We start from the raw sequence: 21,781 nt of genomic DNA on the forward strand, positions 1-21,781 counted from the left end.
GTGTCTGAACCAATGTGGATTTGGTTGGACTGCATGCCACCCCCCTAAAATCCTGCTGCCCTTGGTGGTTTTTCCACAAATCCGGGCTTGCCTGCAAATCACACTTTACGTCTCTTAGGGCCCCTCTAGGGTTGCCACCAGACCGGTATTTTACCAGCTTAACCGGTAAAACACCTGCCAAGGCTGAGACCGGTAATACAAATTTACCGTAGTTGCCGGTAAATATGTAATGCCCTTAAAGGGCACCTGTTGGGTAAAAAATGTATCCGCAACCAAAGGTGCGGCTAATAGAGCTTGCATTCCGGTTGGGGACAACAGTAGGTTTTTTTTTTTGGTTAAAATGTCCCCTGCCAGCGCTACTCTACCCATGCAGCCATGTCCAGTCACTTGCATGCGCATAATGAAAATGTGCCCCGAATTGCTCGCTATGCGTATTCGCGTGATGTCACGTGTGTTATGTGCCTGCGAGTGACACAACATGGCTGGCTCTATTAGCCTGTACCTTTGGTTGGGGATAACATTTTTACCCAACAGGTGCCCTTTAACAAAAGCCCTTGGCCCGTCCCCAATCCGCTGAAACGTAACTTTTCTCTGCCAGAACAGCTCCTCAACCCACCTTCCAGTCATCGCACGACATGGCTCCACCCCCTTGCATTTTGTTCCCACAACCGGCCTGTAGAATTTTTTATCTAAAGATGGCAACCCTAGGCCCCACTGCCACACGGGCCCCTCCTGACTACAATACCCCCTCTACCTTCCTGATGGCGGCCTTGAGCTCTCACTGTCATGTACTGCATGAAATATTATTTATGCAAAGAGAATAAGCTTGTCCTGTTACTTTGATGTTGCCTACCATTTCAAGTATAAAGAAAAGATTACCTGGACAGTTCATTATGTTGTATGGTGTGTCCATTTCTCAGAGGGACAGTGACAGTCCCTCTTTTGACAGCTCAACCTGCAGTCCCTCATTTGTACTGGAAAGTCCCTATTTTCTCTGCACAGCCAGAAAAAGAAACAAAGTTTCTAACTTTCTAACTTGGCTTTCAGCAAAGAGCACAGAACAGCTAACAGGTGAAAATAAGATACTTTGTAACGATTTTGAGACACAAAAAAAAAACTGTTTAGATAAGGAGAAATATTTTCAAACTTTCATAACCTGCCAAATTTTGTAAAATGAACATGATAATTAGGGGGTGTGACGACAGAAAGGGGCGTGGTAAAAAACAAATCGCTGTTCTACGTACGAAAACATTTTTTGTCCCTCTTTTTACTTCCAAAATGTTGGGAGGTATAGAATCATCATGTGATTTATTTCAGGAATGTCCAGCACTACATGTTTCTGCCCAATAGCCTTCATCAGGTGCATGCATAAGACGCGTTGTGCTCTCCGGGTTCTCTTTTCTTTATACTTGGAATATTATTTACCTCACAAACAAGCCATCAAAACCCCTTACTCCTCTCTGGTGCCTCATACAGTTGTGAAACACAGTTGGGCTCATTTATAAACACTGGGCACATTTTCTCCTGGGCAGTAACCCATAGCAACACTAAAAGCAATCATCTGATTGGTTGCTCTGGGTTACTGCCCAGGAGAAAATGTGCCCAGTGTTTATAAAGGAGCCCCAGTGACACATACTGAATATTGGTTTACAGGTGACTCCTGTGGTGCAAAATCTGTCGCAATAATGATGTAATTCTCCCTTTTTGCGCACCACTGTTTAGGTTACACGTCCCTTCATTATGTTTGCTTAGTTTCTAGAGATTTTATGTGGGACAAAAATGCACCGTAACTGACTTTGGCAAGTGGCACAATGAACTCGCACCATTGCTTACAACAACCGTGCGTTTTATATTTCACACGTGCGTCGTCACATTCCACTAGCCTGCGATTCTTGCTAACACCAGGAGATGGCAGTCTTCGTCCGGAAGGAGTCCGGGAAGCGATAAACAGCTCTCACTATGCAGTCACTGAGGAGGACTCGCACTTAACAAATTGTACGCTAGGCGGCGCTGTGATACCATGGCCAGTAGGCGGGCCTTAGCTTCCCGCAGCAATAAGAAAAAAAGAATCGAGGAGGAAAGGCGCAGTTTGAGCGCCTGCAGCTGTCGTCTGTTCTCTTGCCCGCGGGAAACACCGCCTCATGACGGGAGCTCCATGCTGACTGACTGCGGGACATGGGAATCCTCAGCATTACTGACCAGGTGAGGCCTAAGTTCTGCAGCACAGCTGTATGTGAGCCGGAGGAGTGTGCGGCCTAGCTGCGCCTCAGCCCTTCATGTACAGTGCTAGGCCTGAGCGGACTTTATTCATGCTGCCATATGGACTGCCATTCTTTTCTGTACACTGCTGCGCTTGCAATATTCTGGTTCCATTAGGAGGTCCAGCCTGTCCCCAGGAAGCTGCTGCCCCTGTACCCAATACCCACCCGCAGCTGCACGGCAATGACTGCACCGCATTTCACTTCATTTATTCGGGGGGTGTATACATTTATCTCCAGTTACTCTCTCTACTTACACTGTATACCGTATATATATATATATATATATATATATATATATATATATGAATACAATTTTATTTCAAAGCTGACTTCTGCTACATATGTGTATCTGCATAATATTCATATCATGAAAGCACTCGTTGAATCTTGCAACTTGCACTTATCATTCATATTTCTGTAATGGTTCCTCCCCCTTTATGAACACCTGGTTCCCAGGTACACTAAGCCCCGCCTCCTCTGGGTTAGCCAGTTCTATTAGGGAACCACCCCCTGTTTTGCAGATTATACCTGGGTGGGAGGGACTGACTTTCTCCTTGAATATAAAATATAACTCCTTAAAGCAAAGGGTGTCCTCTGTCTTCATGTTGTGACAAGTGATTGGTATGCCCCTAAGATCTCATTAAAATTAGTTTAAAAAAAAAATAGTTTTAATTGATTAAATACACAGTCTGGGAACTTGGGCCATGGCAGCCAGTGGATGACGATTGATCCAGCGAATTCACACTAGTGTCGGGCGAATGCAGCACATTGTATTGGGTTTGCAGACAGTGAAACTGATCAGTGATGTGTCGAAAAGCTTGTCAAGGAGATATTGAAGTGTGTGTGATAAAATTATGCCTTGTAATGATGAGATTGATGCACAGTCATTAGGACCAAAGCTGTATGTTTTGTTTTTGTGAATTATCAGCCTGAAATCTCCCTCTGCTGCTACTGGTTTATAACTCCAGCGCCCATTTACTGCCTTTAAATGTCTTTTGCAACGTTTAGGTGCCGTATTGAAATGTTTAGAAACTTAAGACCTGGACTGGCAAGCTGTAGATTTTGGCAGGGTTGCTGCTGTAAGATAGTCGCTATTGGGCCTGGGGAACTGTCCTCTGTACAGTTCAAATGCCAGGGTTTATTTTAACTCTCAGTCCAGACCTGCTGGCTAAAGCATTATTTAGACCTTGGGTTTATTTTTTGCATCTACAAAGTGTATTCATGTACAAACACATGGCACGTATTTGAATTCAGACCCATTGTATACCTGTGTTTTCCATGTGCGCACAGACTGCTTGCATATACAAGTATGGGACCTGTTATCCAGAATGCTCAGGACCTGCTGTTTTCCAGATAACAAATCTTTCTGTGATTTAGATCTTTTTACCTAGAAAATCATATAAACATAAAATAAACCCTATAGACTGACTGCGTAAATTACATGTCAACCCAAAGAAATATTTTTGTTTAATAAAAGGAAACCTAATTCTAAGCTGTATACATTCATTACAAATGTTCTATAGTTTTTAATGGGGTTGTTAACCTTTGAGAACTTTTTGTATGATGTAGAATGTAATATTCTGAGACAATTTGCAATTTGTTTTTATTTGTGGATTTTGAGTTATTTAGCTTTTTATTCAGCTCTTCAATTTGCATCTTAAGCAATCTGGTAACTAGGGTCCAAATTACCCTAGCAACAATGCATTCATTTGAATAAGTATCCTCCCCGACTGCATTAACCACTGTGTGTGCGGCTCCGTTTTATATACACATACGTTGCTAAAGCTGGCCATAGATGCAAAGATCTGATCGTACGAATCGTCGTACGATCGGACTTTCCCATCTCCCGACCCGCCACTAACCATTCAGATCAAAGTCTTACCAGTCAGATTAGTTTTAGAACAGATCAGCAATGTTCTGCCCCTGACAGCAATCGTACGATATCTATGTGCAACCAAAGCTAGTGACAGTCTCCCACTGAAAATCGTACAATTGGCAATACACGCAGAGATATTATCGGCAGCCAACAGAAATTTTCTAACCTGTCCGATCGACCAAACGACCAATCTCCGCCGGACGAAAAATGTCGGGACTCTCCACACACGTTCCGAATATCGTACGAATCCTCGATTCGTACGATCAGATCTTTGCGTCTATGGCCAGCTTAAGGGACAACGGTCAACGGAAGAAACGCATCACCAGTTGCAGGATTGGTGAACTACAGGTGTGCGGTAGGAGAAATTACATTTCATTTAAATAAGAGACTGGAATATGAATAGTAGAGGACCTTAATAGAAGGATCAGTAATAAAAAGTAACAATACATTTGTAGCCTTACAGAGCATATCTTTTTTTAGAGGGGAATCCGCGAGGCGCCCATTTGAAAGCTGCAAAGAGTCAGAAGAAAAAGGCAAATAACTATTATATATTATTATATCATAAATTAAGGAAAACCAATTGAAAAGTTGCTTAGAATCGGCCATTCTATAACATAATATAATTAACCACCCCTTTATGTTATTTGTATATGTATTGCTATTGAAAACAGCATTTCCCTTTCTATTCTCTGCTGTAGTGACTGTTGATACAATGTAAGACAAGGCAGCTGACTAAAGGTGGCCATAGACGTAACAATTACGATCTTTCTTGGAAAAGATCTTTCCAAGAAAGATCGTTCATTTCAATACACACGTGTAGAGCTGAATCGGCAGATATACAGGTAGATATACGGGAAGAAACAATAGAATTCTACGTGTATCTGACGATTCAGCACTAACAATGGGCGATGTTTGGGTCTCTTCAAAGACACCCGATCAAAATTTTCCGTCCAGCCCGATCGACGAGCCGACCGATATCCAAGTCTTCTGCCGATATCGGTCGGCTCTTTTTCCACCATACACGCAACGAATATCGGACGAAAATTCGTTTTGTACGATATTATCTGTGCGTCTATGGCCACCTTAACAGACATGTCTTGCTGGAGGATACTGGCTTTTGCATCATTGTTTAAAAAGTAACAAGCAGGAGTTAAGCAAATGCTGCTTACATTTACAAATCATTTTTAAATCACTAACATTTTTTAATAAATTCATATTGGAAAGTTCGCCTAGAAATGTGTTTTATTAGGCAAGGCATTATTTTTTGGGTTGACATGTCCTTTAAGGATTAATTATATCTTAGTTAGGATCAAGTAGAAGGTTGTGTTTTATTACTACAGAGGAAAAGGCAACCCCTTTCCATAATGTGGAGCTTTCTGGGTGACTGATCCTAAACCTGTACAGGTGTGGCATCTGTTATCCAGAAAGCTCCAAATTATTGAAAGGCCTTCTCCCATAGGCTCCGTTTTATCCAAATCTAATTATTTTTTTTCTCTGTAATATTAAAACCATACCTTTGTTCTTGATCCAAACTAATATATAATTAATCCTTATTGGAAGCAAAGCCAGCCTGTTGGGTTTATTTAATGTTTAAAGGATTTCTAAGGCTTAAGGTAAGGAGATCCTAAAGATCTGCTATTCGGAAAGCCCCAGGTCCTGAGCATTATGGATAACAGGTCTCATACCTGTACCATGGTATGTAAAGTGTTTGAATGTACACTTTCTGAATGTCTAATGTGGTAATGAATTTACAGATAGGGAAGGAGATGTTTCGGTTGAATTCCTCTAAGTATGTATGTGAGAAGGTTCATGGCAAGGAGGAACATGTAAGCTGGGGTTTCCAACCTTTTTTTTTTCTTTATCCAATGAGGCAGATTCAAATGTAAAAAGTATTGAGAAGCCACAAAAGCATAAAAAATATTTCATGGGTTTTGTGTGCACTTTTTTTTTTCTTTATTAATTTGAAAAACCTTGATGTTACCTCTGTACCATATGTGTGTGCACTGACAGGACATTACCCATTACAGTATTTATATCTTGCTGACTTATTGTGCAGCACAAAGAGCAGATGTCAGACTAAAATACTGTCCTTTCAGTTTGCCACAAATGTAGTAGAGGGAGGCTGGATCAGATTTTTTCCACTTGTATTTTGATGCCAGCACAGAAAATTAGGAGATTCAGATGCCAGAAATGAAACCTTTTTTTAACATCTATCATAATATTGTCTTTGCATGCTATTTATAATTTGGCCATAATATTATTTACCCAATGCTTTTGCACTACCTCTCTGATCCCCCATGTTCCTCTACAAAGGGGCTGCCATATTAGTGCAGCAGTATTCAGTTTGCATTAGTAACTCAAGACAGGTTGAGAATGGACTGTCAGGCTGGCAACATTCAGGTTTGAAACTTCAGTGTAACAAATACTTACAAAAGCAGACCTATCAGCAAAAATTTTTGAACATGACCTATACGTAACTTTTAATGTATAATAATATTTTGACGTGACTTGTCATCAGTGAGATTTGGTGCATAGTGAAAATAGTAGGGGGCCGGTAGTTTCATCCAGGAAAGAGACTGTGATTAGAAATGTATGGTCAGTGCCAGGAGACTGCTGGCTTATTTTGGAGTTTCTCTGCTAGGAGAGAAATGGTAGGTAAGTAAGATGAGATGCTGCTGAACTCTTGTAATTGTTAGTAGGCCTATCGAAGGCTCATAGAATAGGAGAAGGCAGATCCAATGACTAAAAAATATAGGAGCTAAAAGTATTCAAGTCTTGGAGGTTGCAGGATCTCTGGCATGTGGAGTGAGAAGGGGTGTGGACACGTACAGCGGTGCTTGAAATATTAAAACCCTTTTGGGGTTCCTTAAAGGGGACCCGTCACCCAAAAAAATGCTTCAAAATCCTATTTTATTAGATTAGTCAAGGAAAATGAACTTTAACTACACTATATAAATTATTTGAATCTTGTTTCCTTCAGTCTGGGATTTCAAAATTATAGCAAGCAGGCAGCAGCCATTTTGTGGACACTGTTATTAAGAAAAGCCTTGTATCATCTCAGAATCTTGTTTATGCACCAGAATGGGGGGACCCGATGTCCATCCCCATGCCCTGACCACACAGTTATATGGTAAACGGAACTGGGGGAATGTGTGGGGAACAGTGACATCTAAGAAGTGCTGAATTGAAAGTGAAAGTAATTGCCTGCCCTGCCTCTATGCCACGGGCATAGAGGAGGGGCAGACAATATTTGATTGACAGCTGAGCTTTTTAAATGAGCTTACAACAGCTATGAACGCTTAAATAAAAAATAGAAATTGGATTTCATGTTTAATTTGAAAAGGACTTTTATCATACAGATTTTTGTGTCTGGGTGACAGGTCCACTTTAAGGGGAACTTTTATTTGCAAAACTGTGTCCCACACTGAAGGTGCATTTTCCAAACTCTGTGCTTGAAAAAAAAAATCATTATTAGTCTTATTGATATAGAAATATAAAAAAAATCTCAAAAGGTCTGACAAATTTCAAGCAATACTATATTGCATGACTCTCAATGCTATTAAAGGAAAGAGTGGAAGCAGATAAAACCTGAAAAGTATAGTGTGTGGGTACATTAAGATCCCTTTCAATAACCTTGCCTATTACAGGTATGAGATTCATTATCAGGAAACCCATTATCCAGAAAGCTCCCATAGATTTCATTATAATCAAATAATCTAAAGTTTAAAATGACTTCATGTTTCTCTGTAATAATAAAACAGATCATTGTACTTGATCCTAACCAAGTTATTATTAATCCTTAGTGGAAGCAAAATCAGCTTATTGGGTTTATTTCATGTTTACGTGATTTTGTTGTAGAATTAAAGGAGAACTAACCCCCCCCCGTACCAAAAGGCCCCTAAACTTCTTGGCATTGCCCTCCCTCCCCTCCAAATGCAGAGAAGCTCTCCGTCACCATCTTCCATTGCTTCGTATTATCTTCGGGTCTCTTCACTAACACAAAGCCTGCAGGAGCATGCACAGTTGGGCAAAGTCGGGAATCTGCTTCAATTGTGAATGCGCAAGTTGGCTTTGGGACCTGAAGACAATACAAAGCAACGGAAAATGGTGTCTGGGAGCTCTGCTGCATTTATGGGTCAGACTTTTTTTTATTAACTTATGCACGTCGAGGGGAGGAGGGGAAATGCCAGGAAGTTTAGGGGGGCTTTTGGTGAGGGGGAGTTTAGTTCTCCTTTAAAGTATGAATATCCAAATTAAGGAAAGACCTCTTATCCCGAAAGCCCCAGGTCCCGAGCATTCAGAATATTAGGTCCAGTACCTGTACATTTTTAGGGGTTTGAGTCAATTAAAAGCTGTCTTACATGAGTGCTGTGGTAGATGCAATATCTGTGAATGTAGGCTATCCCTCAGTTAAAGGGAAAGTCAAACCAAAAAACAATTGTTTGCCTAATAAAAGTAAACCCAATTCTAAGCAACTTTACAATATACATTCATTACAGTATTCCTGTGGTTTTTAAGCTATTAGTATATGTAATGCTATTAAAAGCTGTGTTGGGAAGGTCCCCATAGGCTTTCTAGCCAATTTGGGATCGAAGGAAAATCGATCGATGGATTCAAATCGTTCGATTCGAAGGATTTAATCGTTCGATCCGAAGGATTTAATCGTTCGATCCGAAGGATTTAATCGTTCGATCCGAAGGATTTAATCGTTCGATCCGAAGGATTTAATCGTTCGATCCGAAGGATTTAATCGTTCGATCCGAAGGATTTAATCGTTCGATCCGAAGGATTTAATCGTTCGATCGCAGGAAATGCAGGAAATCCTTCAACTTCGATAGTCGAAGGATTTTACTTCGACCGAATATCGAGGGTAATTAACCCTCGATATTTGACCAATAGTAAATGTGCCCCTATATGATAAAATAACCATTGTACTTGGCACGTGCAGAAAAGACTGGGTACAGTTGTTTGCATATAATCAGTGGTTGTCATATCACATCAAAGGACACATGTATTTAGGGTTACTATATGAAGGAGATAACTGCACCATTGTATTATCTAAGTGGGTGTATAACCTACAGCAGGGGTCCTCAACCTTTTTTGCACATGAGCCATCTTCATATGTAAAAAGAGTTGGGAAGCAATACAGGCATGAAAAAAGTTTCTCGGGGTGCCAAAGAAAGCAGTGCTCTTCTGGTATTTATTGTTGTGAGCTAGTTTACAATTAAATGTACTTTCATAAATGCCTTATTACTGCTTAAGGGTAAGGCCACACTAAGCGATAGCGCGGCGATTTGACTCGCCGCGACTATTCGCCGCGACTTTTAATCCTCAATCGCTGGCGAAACTTTGGCGCTGGCGTCTATGGGAAATCGCGCAAAATCGCCAGCGTAAAAACACACGCGGCGATCTTTTTTCTATTGTCGCTCGAAATCGCCTAGCGAGGCGATTTCGAGCGACAATAGAAAAAAGATCGCCGCGTGTGTTTTTATGCAGCGATTCCCCATAGACGCCAGCGCTAAAGTTTCGCCAGCGATTGAGGATTAAAAGTCGCGGCGAATAGTCGCGGCGAGTCAAATCGCCGCGCTATCGCTTAGTGTGGCCTTACCCTAAATAATCCACTCTTGCATTGGGGGTAATTTAATTATTTTTTTTCTTTTTTGGTAATGTTTTCATCCAGTGTGGATGTTTCTTTCACGGGTTATGAGAATGTATTCGTTTTCAGTCAGTATGTGCTCCCATTGTTTAATTAGAGAGTACTTTTGTCTCTCATCTGGAATTATTTAACAATGGAATAGCTACTTGACATGGCTTTAATGACAGACTTGATAATTGGAGCAGAAATAATAAAGGTAAGTACCAGTTACACAATTACTTGCCTGCGTCACTGCTACTGTAACTGCAAATTCTGTAGAGGTTGTGGACAAAACAGGCTCAAAACCGCAGATACTTTGCTCCAAGGTTTATTCAACACATGTTTCGAGCATTGTGGCTCTTTATCAAGTATTCAAAGGTGCACATCATACAAACGACTTTAAATACATTTGACTCCTCCTCAATCTTTATATGCATCAATCAGTACTCCATCCACTAGTGTCCATTGTGATAAATGCATAAAGTGTCGATTAAAATCCATTAGTTACACTTAACCCCTTGTACTGCAAACAAGCCTACAAGAAAGAGTCCAGATTGCTTCTAGTATTCACATTTCATGTATTCAATCTTTTGTATACTGTAGATCAGGAGTGCCCATACTTTACTAATGCCAGATCTACTTTTAGTGATGTTTTCGCATTATGATCTACATCCATAAAAGCATTGTTGGTATTCTGTTCCATGGGAAATATTACTTAAATATTCTATTGATTTATGATAGAATATATTGCTATATTTAACGATTTCTTATGTAACTAACGTAATCAATATCTGAATGAAAAACATGAATAGGTGGGTGATTTAGACAAGCTGTTAGTTGACATTGTCTTGGGATCTACTGATACCCAGTTAAAGGTCTACTGGTAGATCCCGATCTACCTTTTGAGCACCCCTGCTGTAGATAAAGCAATACTTGCACGAATAAGTAATATTTGGTTTACCTGCCTCTATAGCGATACTGCCCAATTTCTCTTACCACTCTGTAGTGCTGATACTGTAGATTCTTGTTTCTATTCTAATCTGTATCTAAAGGGCAGCCGCATTTCACTGGAAAAGATACCTTGATTCACTGGAAAAGATTCACTTGATAAAGAGCCACAATGCTCGAAACATGTTGTGTTGAATAAACCTTGCAGCAAAGTATCTGCGGTTTTGAGCCTGTTTTGTCCACAACCTCTACAGAATTTGCAGATAATTGGAGCAGGTCCTGATAAAGAAGCAAGCACAGGTATGGGACCTGTTATCCAGAATGACCTAGGGTTTTCCCAAAACAGTCTTTCTATAATTTGGATCTTCTTACCTTAAAGCTGGCGATAGATGCAAAGACTTTTAAAAGATTTTTTCGTTATCGTGAGACCACGGTTATCTCAAAACGACCGTTTAAATGTACGATTCAGGAAAACTGAAGGGTAGCTGCCTGCTTGGCCCTGCAAACATAGATAGATTGCACTGGGGCCGATACATTTTTTTTAACCTGGCCGATCAATTTTCTGACAGATGTCGGACGAAAAATTGTAAGATGCATGATCGTTCGATTCCCACTAACCTCGCGATAATTTGACGGATTGGTCAGGTTGCACTGAAATCAATCATTCACCAACAAAAGATCTTTGCGTCTATGGGGACCTTAAGTCTACTAGAAAATCATGTAAACATTAAATAAATCCAATAGGTTGGTTTTGCTTTTAATGCAGATTAATTATATCTTCGTTTTGATCAATTACAAGGCACAGTTTTATTATTATTACAGAGAAATGGAAAATAATTTTTAAAAATTTGGATAAAATGGAGTCTATGGGAGGCGGCCTTTTTGTAAATTTGAGCTTTCTGAATAACTGGTTTCTGGATAACCTATCCCATACCTGTAATAAAAATAATAATTATGCATTTCTGACCCTAGCAACCAGAGAGGAATTTTATTGGAAGAGAAACATAGGCAGAAGTGCTGCTTGGGATCTTGTAATGTCCTCCTAGGTTCCCTGCATCATATAGGGTGTAAGGAGTAGACTGGGGCTCTCATTGAGATCCTAACTTCTCATCATTATTATCATCATCAGCCAAATAAAAATGTGTGCATGTATGGGTAGCTTTAATGGACAAAAAGATACTTTGTGCTCTAGCCTGATTCACCCATGCAACTGATGGCACAGCTTTGTTATATTTACTGTGCAGCTGCTAGAATTGTTTGAGCTTTTTTTTATCTCCTTTGCCAGTATGATTGACTGAAAGATTTCTTCTCATTGTGTAAGTTTTAGTTTATGTAAACACAAGAATCTCTTAATGGCACAATACTCATTATACAAAGCCTTCTCAGTTGACTGCTGATTTGTTTGGACCTTACTTCATAGACACAAGAAGTGCATTTTTAGATGTTGCCCTGTTTAGTGCAAGAAATAACAAGCCATATGCACTGTACATCTAATTAAACAAGCAAAAAGTGTGTTCAGCCCAACCCCCCTATTCATTGAACTGCTATTGAAAAGGAAGGTGTATTGCTCCTTTAAATTTGTCCTTTAAAATAGTGTGTTTAACCTTAGACTGGTGGAAGGTAAAAACCCTTGAGAGCATATCCCAAAGTATCTAAGTCCCCAATAAAACATGGAAAACGAAGTGAAAAAAAAACCCGAAAAACAGAAATGGCCTCATTTGTTTCTCTCTTTCAAGCTCCAGTCATACACTACTAGAAGTGACCAGAATATCTGAACAAATTTAAATGTAAAAGTCTGCAAACTGGTTATACTAATAACATGTTATTCTTTCATCACTGCTTTAAAATGTTACCAGTGTTTTCCTGTTTATAGAACCTGTGACTCCCTAACCTGGTGTTGCAGTTGTTGCCATGCAGTGACTAATTGACATACTTGCATTCTTTGGGACCCTGTCCATAAACATAAAACTAAGTTTTCCTTCTGTTTTTTTCATCTTGTAGCATCCACTGGTCCAAGCAATATTCAATCGCAACATAGAAGAAGTACGTGTACTGCTAACCCAGAAGGATAATGTCAATGTATTGGTAAGTTGCAATTTGTTTCCAAGTTTAATTGTGCTTATTTGTTGTAGGTTTTGACTAAAGGAACTTGATCAAAATGTGGTCTAAATTGTTTGTGGTAATACATATTTTAAAGTAATTGCATTTTTACAGACCTTTTCTTACTGTTGTCTAAATGTTGTTACATTGACTGACCTTACATTTTTTTCCCCACCAGAAGAGTGGGGTAAGCGAGCCTGTATTTTTCTATGAAGAGCTCCGCAATCTGGTCTCGGCACTGAAAGGGAGCGCCTGGTGAGGGCGGCCATATTAGACCATACCATGGAGCGAGTGCTCCCAGCTCACTTTTTATATATATATATATATATATATGTGTGTGTCCCTTGGTCAGGGGGAAGTGACTGATCGGCATTGCACAAGGCCTTCCTCATTTGGGGGCCAGAGCACTCAATGGGTGTTTTCTTAACTCCTGTTGTGTCTCCTATCCGAAGAGCAAGCTGTTAGCCCTCACCGTTGTTGGGGGAAACAATTTTAAGGTAATATGTGCCCTTTAAATATATGCAATAGAATTTTGCCAATGGCCTGAACGAGCGGATGACTAACATTTTTTATTTATTTATTTATTTATTTATTTAAACTTAAAATCGTTTTTATGAAGCTTGTATGGGTTTCTTTCTGTTAATCTCCCACTTTCCTGACACAGAGGCAGTTTCATTGGGTCCTAATGAAATTGACAATCATTTGTTGGGTGAAAGTGTTTGTTTGCTCCACTGTAATGGGCACTGATGGAAATGATAAACCGTTGCAGAAAAGTGCTTTGTAACTTTTTAAAAATGTTAATAGATCAACTTGGAACATAGCCAAAAGGAAAGCCATTTTATTCAAGACATTTATCTCATGAAATTACCGATGGTGGGCAAAGCTTCAGCTTTACAAAGTACCAAAGTTGCTTTGCGAGGCAACTTCGGGTCACGTCAAAAAGCCGAATCGACACATGGTTTCCCACCAGCAATTCAGATTATTGCTGGGGGAATGGAGCATTTGGAAGGGATTAGTTGCTTACGCTAGAGGAGATTAATCGCAGGGCGACTATCTCCTCATCCGTCAGGGCCCTTACAAAACAAACTTTGCCTACTCTGTGCTAACAAATGGAACTCATTACATAGTGTAGTTTAGGCAACCCTGTTATAAATCTGCCACACTAAACTGGTTTTGATTTACTTTGTTTAAAACACTATATTTTGATAGGTTTCTTCCTTTAAGGACACCCAAACCGTGAATTAATCCAGCCTGTGTGCTGGTCCTTTCTAATGCAAGTGAAAATAGCTTTCTGAAATAGATAGCTATGTTTAGCTGTGTCTATTAGTTGACAGTCACATTAAACTGGTCTCCCTCTTTACTGACACAAACATTTTGTCTATGTGCATAGTTCAGTAACTGAACAGAATTTATAACCTCATAACATAGTGAAAAGAAGTTAGTTCTGCTCGATTGTTTATTGTACAATATATCCCACCTACGCAGAGGAGATTGCAGCTTTGCACCCAATGCTTCAAAAAGTGGAACCAAGTGTAATGTATTATTATTTTTACTCATAACATTGCATAATTATCGATGCTTTCAATACAATGGTTCTTAAATAAAGCAAAACACAAGTCTGCGTAAGTGCTGTTTTGATCGCCTGTAATATAGAACAGAATAGATTACAGTGGTAGCCATATAACTTGGTAGGTATAAGATCCCTTATCCAGAAACCCGATATCCAGAAAGCTCCGAATTACAGAATGGCTGTCTCTCATAGACCCCATTTTATCCAAATAATCCAAATTTTTAAAAATGATTTCCCTTTTCTCTGTAATAATAAAACAGTAGCTTGTACTTGATCCCAACTAAGATATAATTAATCCTTATAGCCTATTGGGTTTATTTAATGTTTAAATGAATTTCTAGTAGTCATAAGGCATGAAGACCCAAATTACGGAAAAATCTGTTATCCGGAAAACCCCAGGTCCTGAGCATTCTGGATAACCGGTCCCATACCTGTACTACTTATGGTACACAGGAGCAAATTTCTTTTTCTACCCGTTTTCTATTCCTATTTTTGTAAACATTGCCTCAGTTGACATGTAGACACTTCATTTCTGTCCCCCCCCCCCCACCTTGTTTTTGTCTCCTGGAGTGTTTCTGTGAGGTGGTGCTACTAATGCTACAAGCACCAGTTGAAACATTTCCTATTTTTCAACCCTAAAAAAGCAGAATCACTGAGTTTTAGACAGCTGGTCTATTTGATACAATAGTTGCTAACCCTCTACATTCTATGCTGCTGCCAAATGTCAACTAATGTAGCAAATTGTAAATTCAGAGCCTGCACTTTAGAATTTATACAATAGTTGCTGATATTACAGAGATACTGTTAAAAAATGCATCGACTAATGTAGCAATTTGTAACAGTTCAGAATCAGCCTGGATTACTAAACTGCCACTGAAACACCAGACACCCAACATTTAACTTTCAACTTCAATTTTGGAAAACCGTAAAAAATAAAGGATGGATAAACATTTTCTCAAAAGTCTTCATTTCCGTTGAAAAATCGGAAAAAGTGGATGTTCAACAACCCCTTTCAATTATAGAAACTGTCCGTGCCAAGCCGTTCGGGCACCCTAGATGACCAGGCTGGCCACCACGCTCCCCTCCGTGCTTGCGCGAACCCTTGAACTAATTTTTGCATGTGTATGCACAGAATGCCGGAGTTGAGGGAGTTAGGAGAGAGCGCCGGAGGGGAGGGAGGTACTGAAAATCACCGGAGGGGAGGGAGACTGGGGAAAAGCACCGGAGTGGAGGGAGGCAGGGGAGAGCAGCGAACATGGACTAGGGGTAGGCAAAAGACCATTACCTGCTCATCGCCCTCCCTTTCGTTGCGCCCTAGGCAGGTGCCTCTTCTGCCTACCCCTAGTTCCGGCCCTGGAAACAGTTTCAACCCAGCTTCAATTATAGAGTAAAACAAAATGTGTGTCCACAAACACACAAGTGAATGGTTTAGCGCAGGGATCCCCAATCTTTTTCACCCGTGAGCCACATTCAAATATTAAAGTTGGAGAGCAACACAAACATGAAAAAAATGTCCTAGGGGGTGCCCAATAAGTGTAATTGGTTAAATGTTAGCTTCTATGTGGACTGCCAGACTGCAGGGGGGTCTGTTTGGTAGTACACACAGTCTTTATGCTTCCAAAACTGGATTCCAAATCAGAAATCCAAAAATAAACACCTGCTTTATAGGACACTGAGAGCAATATTCAAGGGCTTGGTGAGCAGCATGTTGGGGATCACTGGTTTAGAGGGAGCTTCAGACCACTATGGTTATATAGTCCCTGTCCCAACTGAATTTACAAATCAGATCTTTTTTTTTCAGCAGGCAAACCCTGAAAGGGATGCAGATATCCAGATGTTATGCAGCATTCTTGTGTTTGTTAGTTTATAACTTTTTGCCTTATCGGATTGTATTTGTTTCTAGAGTGGATATCATTCCTGGCATATGCTTTAAATTGGGAAGTCCTCATTACAATTGGCACTGATAACACTGCATGTTAGCTATTGTTGGGTAACCTGCTACCTTTTTTTATTGAACAGGACCAAGAAAGACGCTCTCCCCTGCATGCTGCTGCCTACTTAGGAGACATACCAGTTATCGAACTTTTAATTCAGTCAGGTAAGATCTTCATTTTGCTGTAATTCATACAGATAAAGAACCATACTCTTGTTTAAGCTACACCATTGTTAGTAAATTGCATTTCCTGCTAACTTTCTTTTGTTTGTTTAAATTAACATTACCTGTATGGCTTTTTTTTGTCTCTTTATTGAGCTCCAGTATTTTTGCTGTGTTGTGTTAAGCAACATTGACTTAAATACAAACAGCCTTAAGTCTGACACAGTAGAGTTGCAATGTAGATGCAAGTCTGAAGAGTGTTTAATACCAAAATAGTTTGTATTTTTTGTGTGTGTGAAGTTAATTGTAAGGTACTGTGCAAAAATGTAGTAAGTTTAACTTTTATTTCTAGGTGCTAATGTAAATGCAAAAGATTCAGTTTGGCTTACTCCTTTGCACCGAGCTGTGGCGTCGCGCAATGAGGTATACTTCACTCTTTTCACTGCTTATATTTTTGTAATTATCATCATTTTCTAATAGCTCTTGTTGAACAAACACAGTTTTGAGAGATTATCCTGCAAATTTTATCATATCTTAGTCGGTCTGTCAAACTGAACTTTTTCTGCCAAAACTCCTCCTTGGCAGTAGATGGCACCATGGTTGATGAGCATCTGAAGTTCCTGCTCACTTCCTGCCAGATCCATATGTTTGAGCTATTGGCTTTAACAAAGAGAAAACTGGTAATGAACTGTTCTGCCTGTGGGCTGATTGATTAGATCAATAAGGCAATAATTTATTGTGTTCATTCTTGTTTCTACAATAATTTTGCTACCCATGCTTCAGGTTTTGCATAATGAATTATGTACATTGAATTCAGCTAGTTTTAAAGCTGTAAATGTAACTGCTATTGAAATCTGAAAGATAAATTTCCATTCTCTTCCCACTGGTTCTCCACTCTTGAAACAATATAGCAGAAGACAGCTAACCTAAAATACCTGGGTTAATGCATAATTAACGCTAGACGATGCAAATGACTGTGGGTTCTCCTCAGAAGTAGAGTCCACTGCCCTGCTGCTCCTTTTGTCTTCTGAAGGCAGGGATTTTGTTGAGAAATGCAAAATGTTGTGTTTCAGTGCTGAAAAGATTCTACATTGCAGACCAACTACGATATGATAAAATTGCAGAAGTAGTGTGTGTCATTTGATTAAATTTGCAATTGGCTGACTACTGCAAAGTAGTCAGCCAGCTCGGTAGGATAGCAGGGGGCTAGGCTTAGGGAACTGTTAGAAACCATTAAAGATCCATGAAAAGTCTACATATTTTTTAATTGATGTATATTGCAAAGTTGCTTGAAATTATGTTTACTTTTCAAAAAGCTTGTTATGTTTTTGTGGAGTTCCCCTTTAAATAATGATACAAATGCCAGTCTCCTCCCGCAAGACAGGTCTGTTAATCAGTTGGTTTATTGTTACATTGTTTTAAAAGCCAGAGCCACCAGACCGAGAATAGAAAGGGACAAATTCTGCTTTCAATTGCAATACATATACGAATAACTTATAAAGCATAGAACATTTGTAATGACTGGATTTTGCAATGTTGCTTAGAATAATGTTTTATTTTATTGGACAAAAACCTATTGTCAAAACCCTGCCAGAAAGCAGTTCCATCCTAAAGTGCTGGCTCTTTCTGAAAGCACATGACCAGGCAAAATGACCTGAGATGGCTGCCTACACACCAATATTACAACTAAAAAGTGTAAAGGTGGCCATACACGGGCAGATAAAGCTGCCGATATCGGTCGTTTGGACCGATTTGACAGCTTATCTGCCTGTGTATGGGGGCTTCCGACAGGTCTTCCCGATCGATATCTGGCCACGATATCGATCGGGAAGGTTGGATTTTTACCCGACCAACCCGTCGGAGCCGCTTGTCACATCGTAATTCGATCGTTCGGCCATACGGCCGAATGTTCGAATTACCCCCGATATAGCCACGCAGTTTAGTGGCATATCGGGGAAAGATCCGCTCGTTTGGCGAGTCTATGGCCACCTTAATTTAGAAATAAAAATTACACCATAAAAATCCATGACAGAATCTCTATAAGGTAAAATCAAAGGCTGTTGTTTTCAGTCAATGGGATGACAATTAGGTGTGAGTGAGAGATCCAGCAAAGTATGCTCTCACACAGCTCGTTTTTGGATGTGTATTGTATTGTGGCTCGAGCAAAGGAGGTGCCTGAGAACCACAAAGAGTTGTTGATACCCATAAAGCTGGAAAAGGTTACAAGACTATCTCTGAAAAGATGTTTGACTCCGCCAACCAACAGTCAGACCGATTGTGTACAAATGGAGGAAATTCAAGACCGTTGTTAAAGCTCCCTTATTCTTTGAATTTAACCTTTCTTTGCTTGGACTTTGCAGAGAGCAGTCTCCCTCCTTGTGAAACACTCTGCTGACGTCAATGCTCGAGACAAGCACTGGCAAACGCCACTACACATAGCTGCTGCCAACCGGGCAAACAAATGTGCAGAGACGCTAATTCCGCTAGTGAAAAATGTCAACCTAGCAGACCGTACAGGACGCACAGCTCTTCACCATGCTGTACTTAGTGGTAACCTGGAGGTAAATAATCCTTTAACTGTTGTCATTGACTAAACATTGCTACAATTCTGGAAATGTACCCATTAATCCCAAATAACTTTTTGAGACATCGATAAAATATGCAACATCATTTGTCAATCTACACACATTGGAGCAGTGTTGCAATAGTAACATAATGAAGTGGACATCGAAAACACACTATTGCTAAAAAAATGTTATTGAAGTTATGTGCGTTGGCACATGGAAGTGTAATTAAATGAATAATTATTCTTCATTACACTCACAGAATAACTATGCTATCATAGATGTAAAGATAGATGTAAAGATCCGAATCCTCAAACGATCAGACTTATTGGACTTCCCCCATCTCCCGACCTGCCACTAACCTTTCAGATCAAATAAAGTAGAAAAAGAACAGATCAGCCAATGTTCTGCCCCTACAGCAATCGTATGAAAGTTATGTCCGACAAAAGCTAGTGACTGTCTCCCACTGAAGATCGTCAGATTGGCAATACACGAGATATTATCGGCAGCCGAAATTTTCTAACTTGTCCAATCGGTTGAACAACCGATCGGCATGGTACAACAGATGTTGGGACACTCCACATACAATCCGATAATCTTACGAATTGGGGATTCGTACAATCGGATCTTTGCATCTATGCCCAGCTTTATGGTCCTGTTTGTAAGCACTGCTTCCCTAAATGTTGCTGGACTGCAACTCCCACTGACTTAAAATCAAGGGTCAATGCACTCTGAGGGGCAAATTCCCTAACCTGTGAAAATTCGCCAGCGACGCACACATTGCTACACTTCGCCAGGCAGAAATTTGCTCAGACAACGCTAATTTACTAAAATGGGAACTTGCGTCCAGGGTGCCGCATGCTGTGGAATTTTCGCTAACATTACGTCGGCAATGAATGTGAAGATGCGCTAGCGTTGAGTTGTTATAATGCCTACATGAGCCCACTGTATAGTTTGTGTTCCATATATTTGGGGGAACCCGGTTACCCAAAAAAACATTTTTAAGGACTTATGCAGGCTATCACTCTGAAAAAAGGAAAAGACCAGCCAGCGTTTTTTGTGACTTAGAAAATGTTTCCACTAAAAGTTGAGGAAGTACTATGCACTCCATTGCACTTTGCCTGGTCTGAGCTGGCGAAGGCAAGTCTGGTGAAAGAGGTAACGTTCAGTAAAATCTGCATCTTCGTGAATTTGCAGAGTAACGTCCTTTTGCCAGAGCGAAAATTTGCTAGCGAAGTTACGCCTGCGCCCGTTAGTAAATCAGCAAAGTGCCCAAATGATGTCAAGCTGGCAAAATTTCACCAGTGTTGGTCACTTCACCCTTTTGCAAATCTGCCCCTAAGTGTTGGTGCACTGCAACATCGGGGAGCCCAAGGTTTAGAAACAGAATTTATGGCATATGACTTTGTACTTTTTTGAGCACCACCAGGGTCATTTTATAAACACTGGGAAAATTAGCTCCTGGCAGTACCCCATAGCAACCAATCTGATGTTTGTTTTCAGTGATGAAAAAGATAATCATTGACTGGTTACTATGGGTTGCTACCTGAAGCAATTTTGACAGAGTTTATAAATGAGCCCCCCTGTTTTACTGTTTCCCAAAACCTCATGCGAATTCTGGTAAATGCAATACAATGTTTAGTAGAAGAAAAGTCCAATTGGCCCTCTATATATAAAAAAAAATTTAATTGCAGAATTTCTAGACAAGTGAATTATATTCGTGCACACAGCAAGAAACCATGGGGTATATTTATCAAAGAGTGAAGTTAATAGTGAAGTTCCGCCACTAGAGTGAAATTCCGCCACTCTCCATTCATTTCTATGGGATTTTTATAGGCGTATTTATCAAATGGTGAACTTTCACCCATTGATAAATACGCCTTTCAAAATCCCATAGAAATGAATTGAGAGCTGCGGAATTCCACTCTAGTGGCGGAACTTCACTCTTTGATAAATTTACCTCATGGGTGAAAGTGATTGAAAATCAGTAAAGGTGGTATGTGCCTCAGGAAGATAGATTCTTCTAAAGAACTGTGGCGGACCACATAAAACGCATAGACAAATTAATCTGAATTGGAGTCATTATTTATACAACACTTTTTTTTTATTTGTTGTGCTTGTGAGTATTCCCAGTTGGGATCTTTTATTCAGCATTAAAAGACATACTTGAAACCCTTTTGATCAACAAGGAAAGCAATACAAAATAGTGAACATTTGATATGTTGTCTGACACATATACCTCTTATATCTGATGAATAGAACATCTCCCCAGAGAGGCACAAATCACTTTCATCCATGGTGTGTGGCTGTGTGCACCTATATAGGTCTGAAAATTCTACACCAGCTATTCAAAAGAAATCTATGGTGATTTTTTTAAATGGTGTGGTTTTTTTTTCTTCAAAGTGCAAAAAAATAACAAGAAATTAAACTGCCCCGTGTGGCTGCAGCCTATGGCTACCATTTTGTCTTAAACAAACTTGCATCCTTCAAACACCCTTTTATTTTGTAATCTCTTAACTGAGAAATTAACTAAAAAATTTATGACATTTTGCATTGTAGACTTTCAAATAAGCCTACAGAGTACAGTACAGTGTAATTTTTAGTGAAACCCCCACTCTTTCAGATTTGCTCTGGTTTATATTTATTTCCAGTATCCCATGATTGCCTATAGCTGCTGTATGTAATTTATTGACATCACATGTATTTCCTTGCAAGCTTTCTCAGGCACTTGT

At 39.9% G+C, this 21,781-nt stretch overlaps 1 protein-coding gene across 4 annotated transcripts in view; it reads left to right on the top strand.

The window, feature by feature from the left end:
- Positions 1 to 2,035: 2,035 nt before the first annotated feature.
- ankrd52.S (ankyrin repeat domain 52 S homeolog) overlaps positions 2,036 to 21,781 on the top strand; it is a 62,421-nt gene continuing 42,675 nt past the window's right edge. For 2 of the 4 annotated variants that reach the window (XM_018250008.2, XM_018250009.2), the window contains exons 1-5: positions 2,036 to 2,202; positions 12,722 to 12,805; positions 16,410 to 16,488; positions 16,838 to 16,908; positions 18,846 to 19,046. In XM_018250008.2, the coding sequence (XP_018105497.1) occupies positions 2,176 to 2,202; positions 12,722 to 12,805; positions 16,410 to 16,488; positions 16,838 to 16,908; positions 18,846 to 19,046 (462 nt within the window). In that variant the 5' untranslated portion in view covers positions 2,036 to 2,175. The remainder of the gene's footprint in view (positions 2,203 to 12,721; positions 12,806 to 16,409; positions 16,489 to 16,837; positions 16,909 to 18,845; positions 19,047 to 21,781) is intronic. The other 2 variants (XM_018250010.2, XM_018250011.2) reach the window with 1 other exon arrangement.

This window comes from Xenopus laevis, chromosome 2S, assembly GCF_017654675.1.
Source record: "Xenopus laevis strain J_2021 chromosome 2S, Xenopus_laevis_v10.1, whole genome shotgun sequence".
Lineage (NCBI taxonomy): Eukaryota > Metazoa > Chordata > Amphibia > Anura > Pipidae > Xenopus > Xenopus laevis.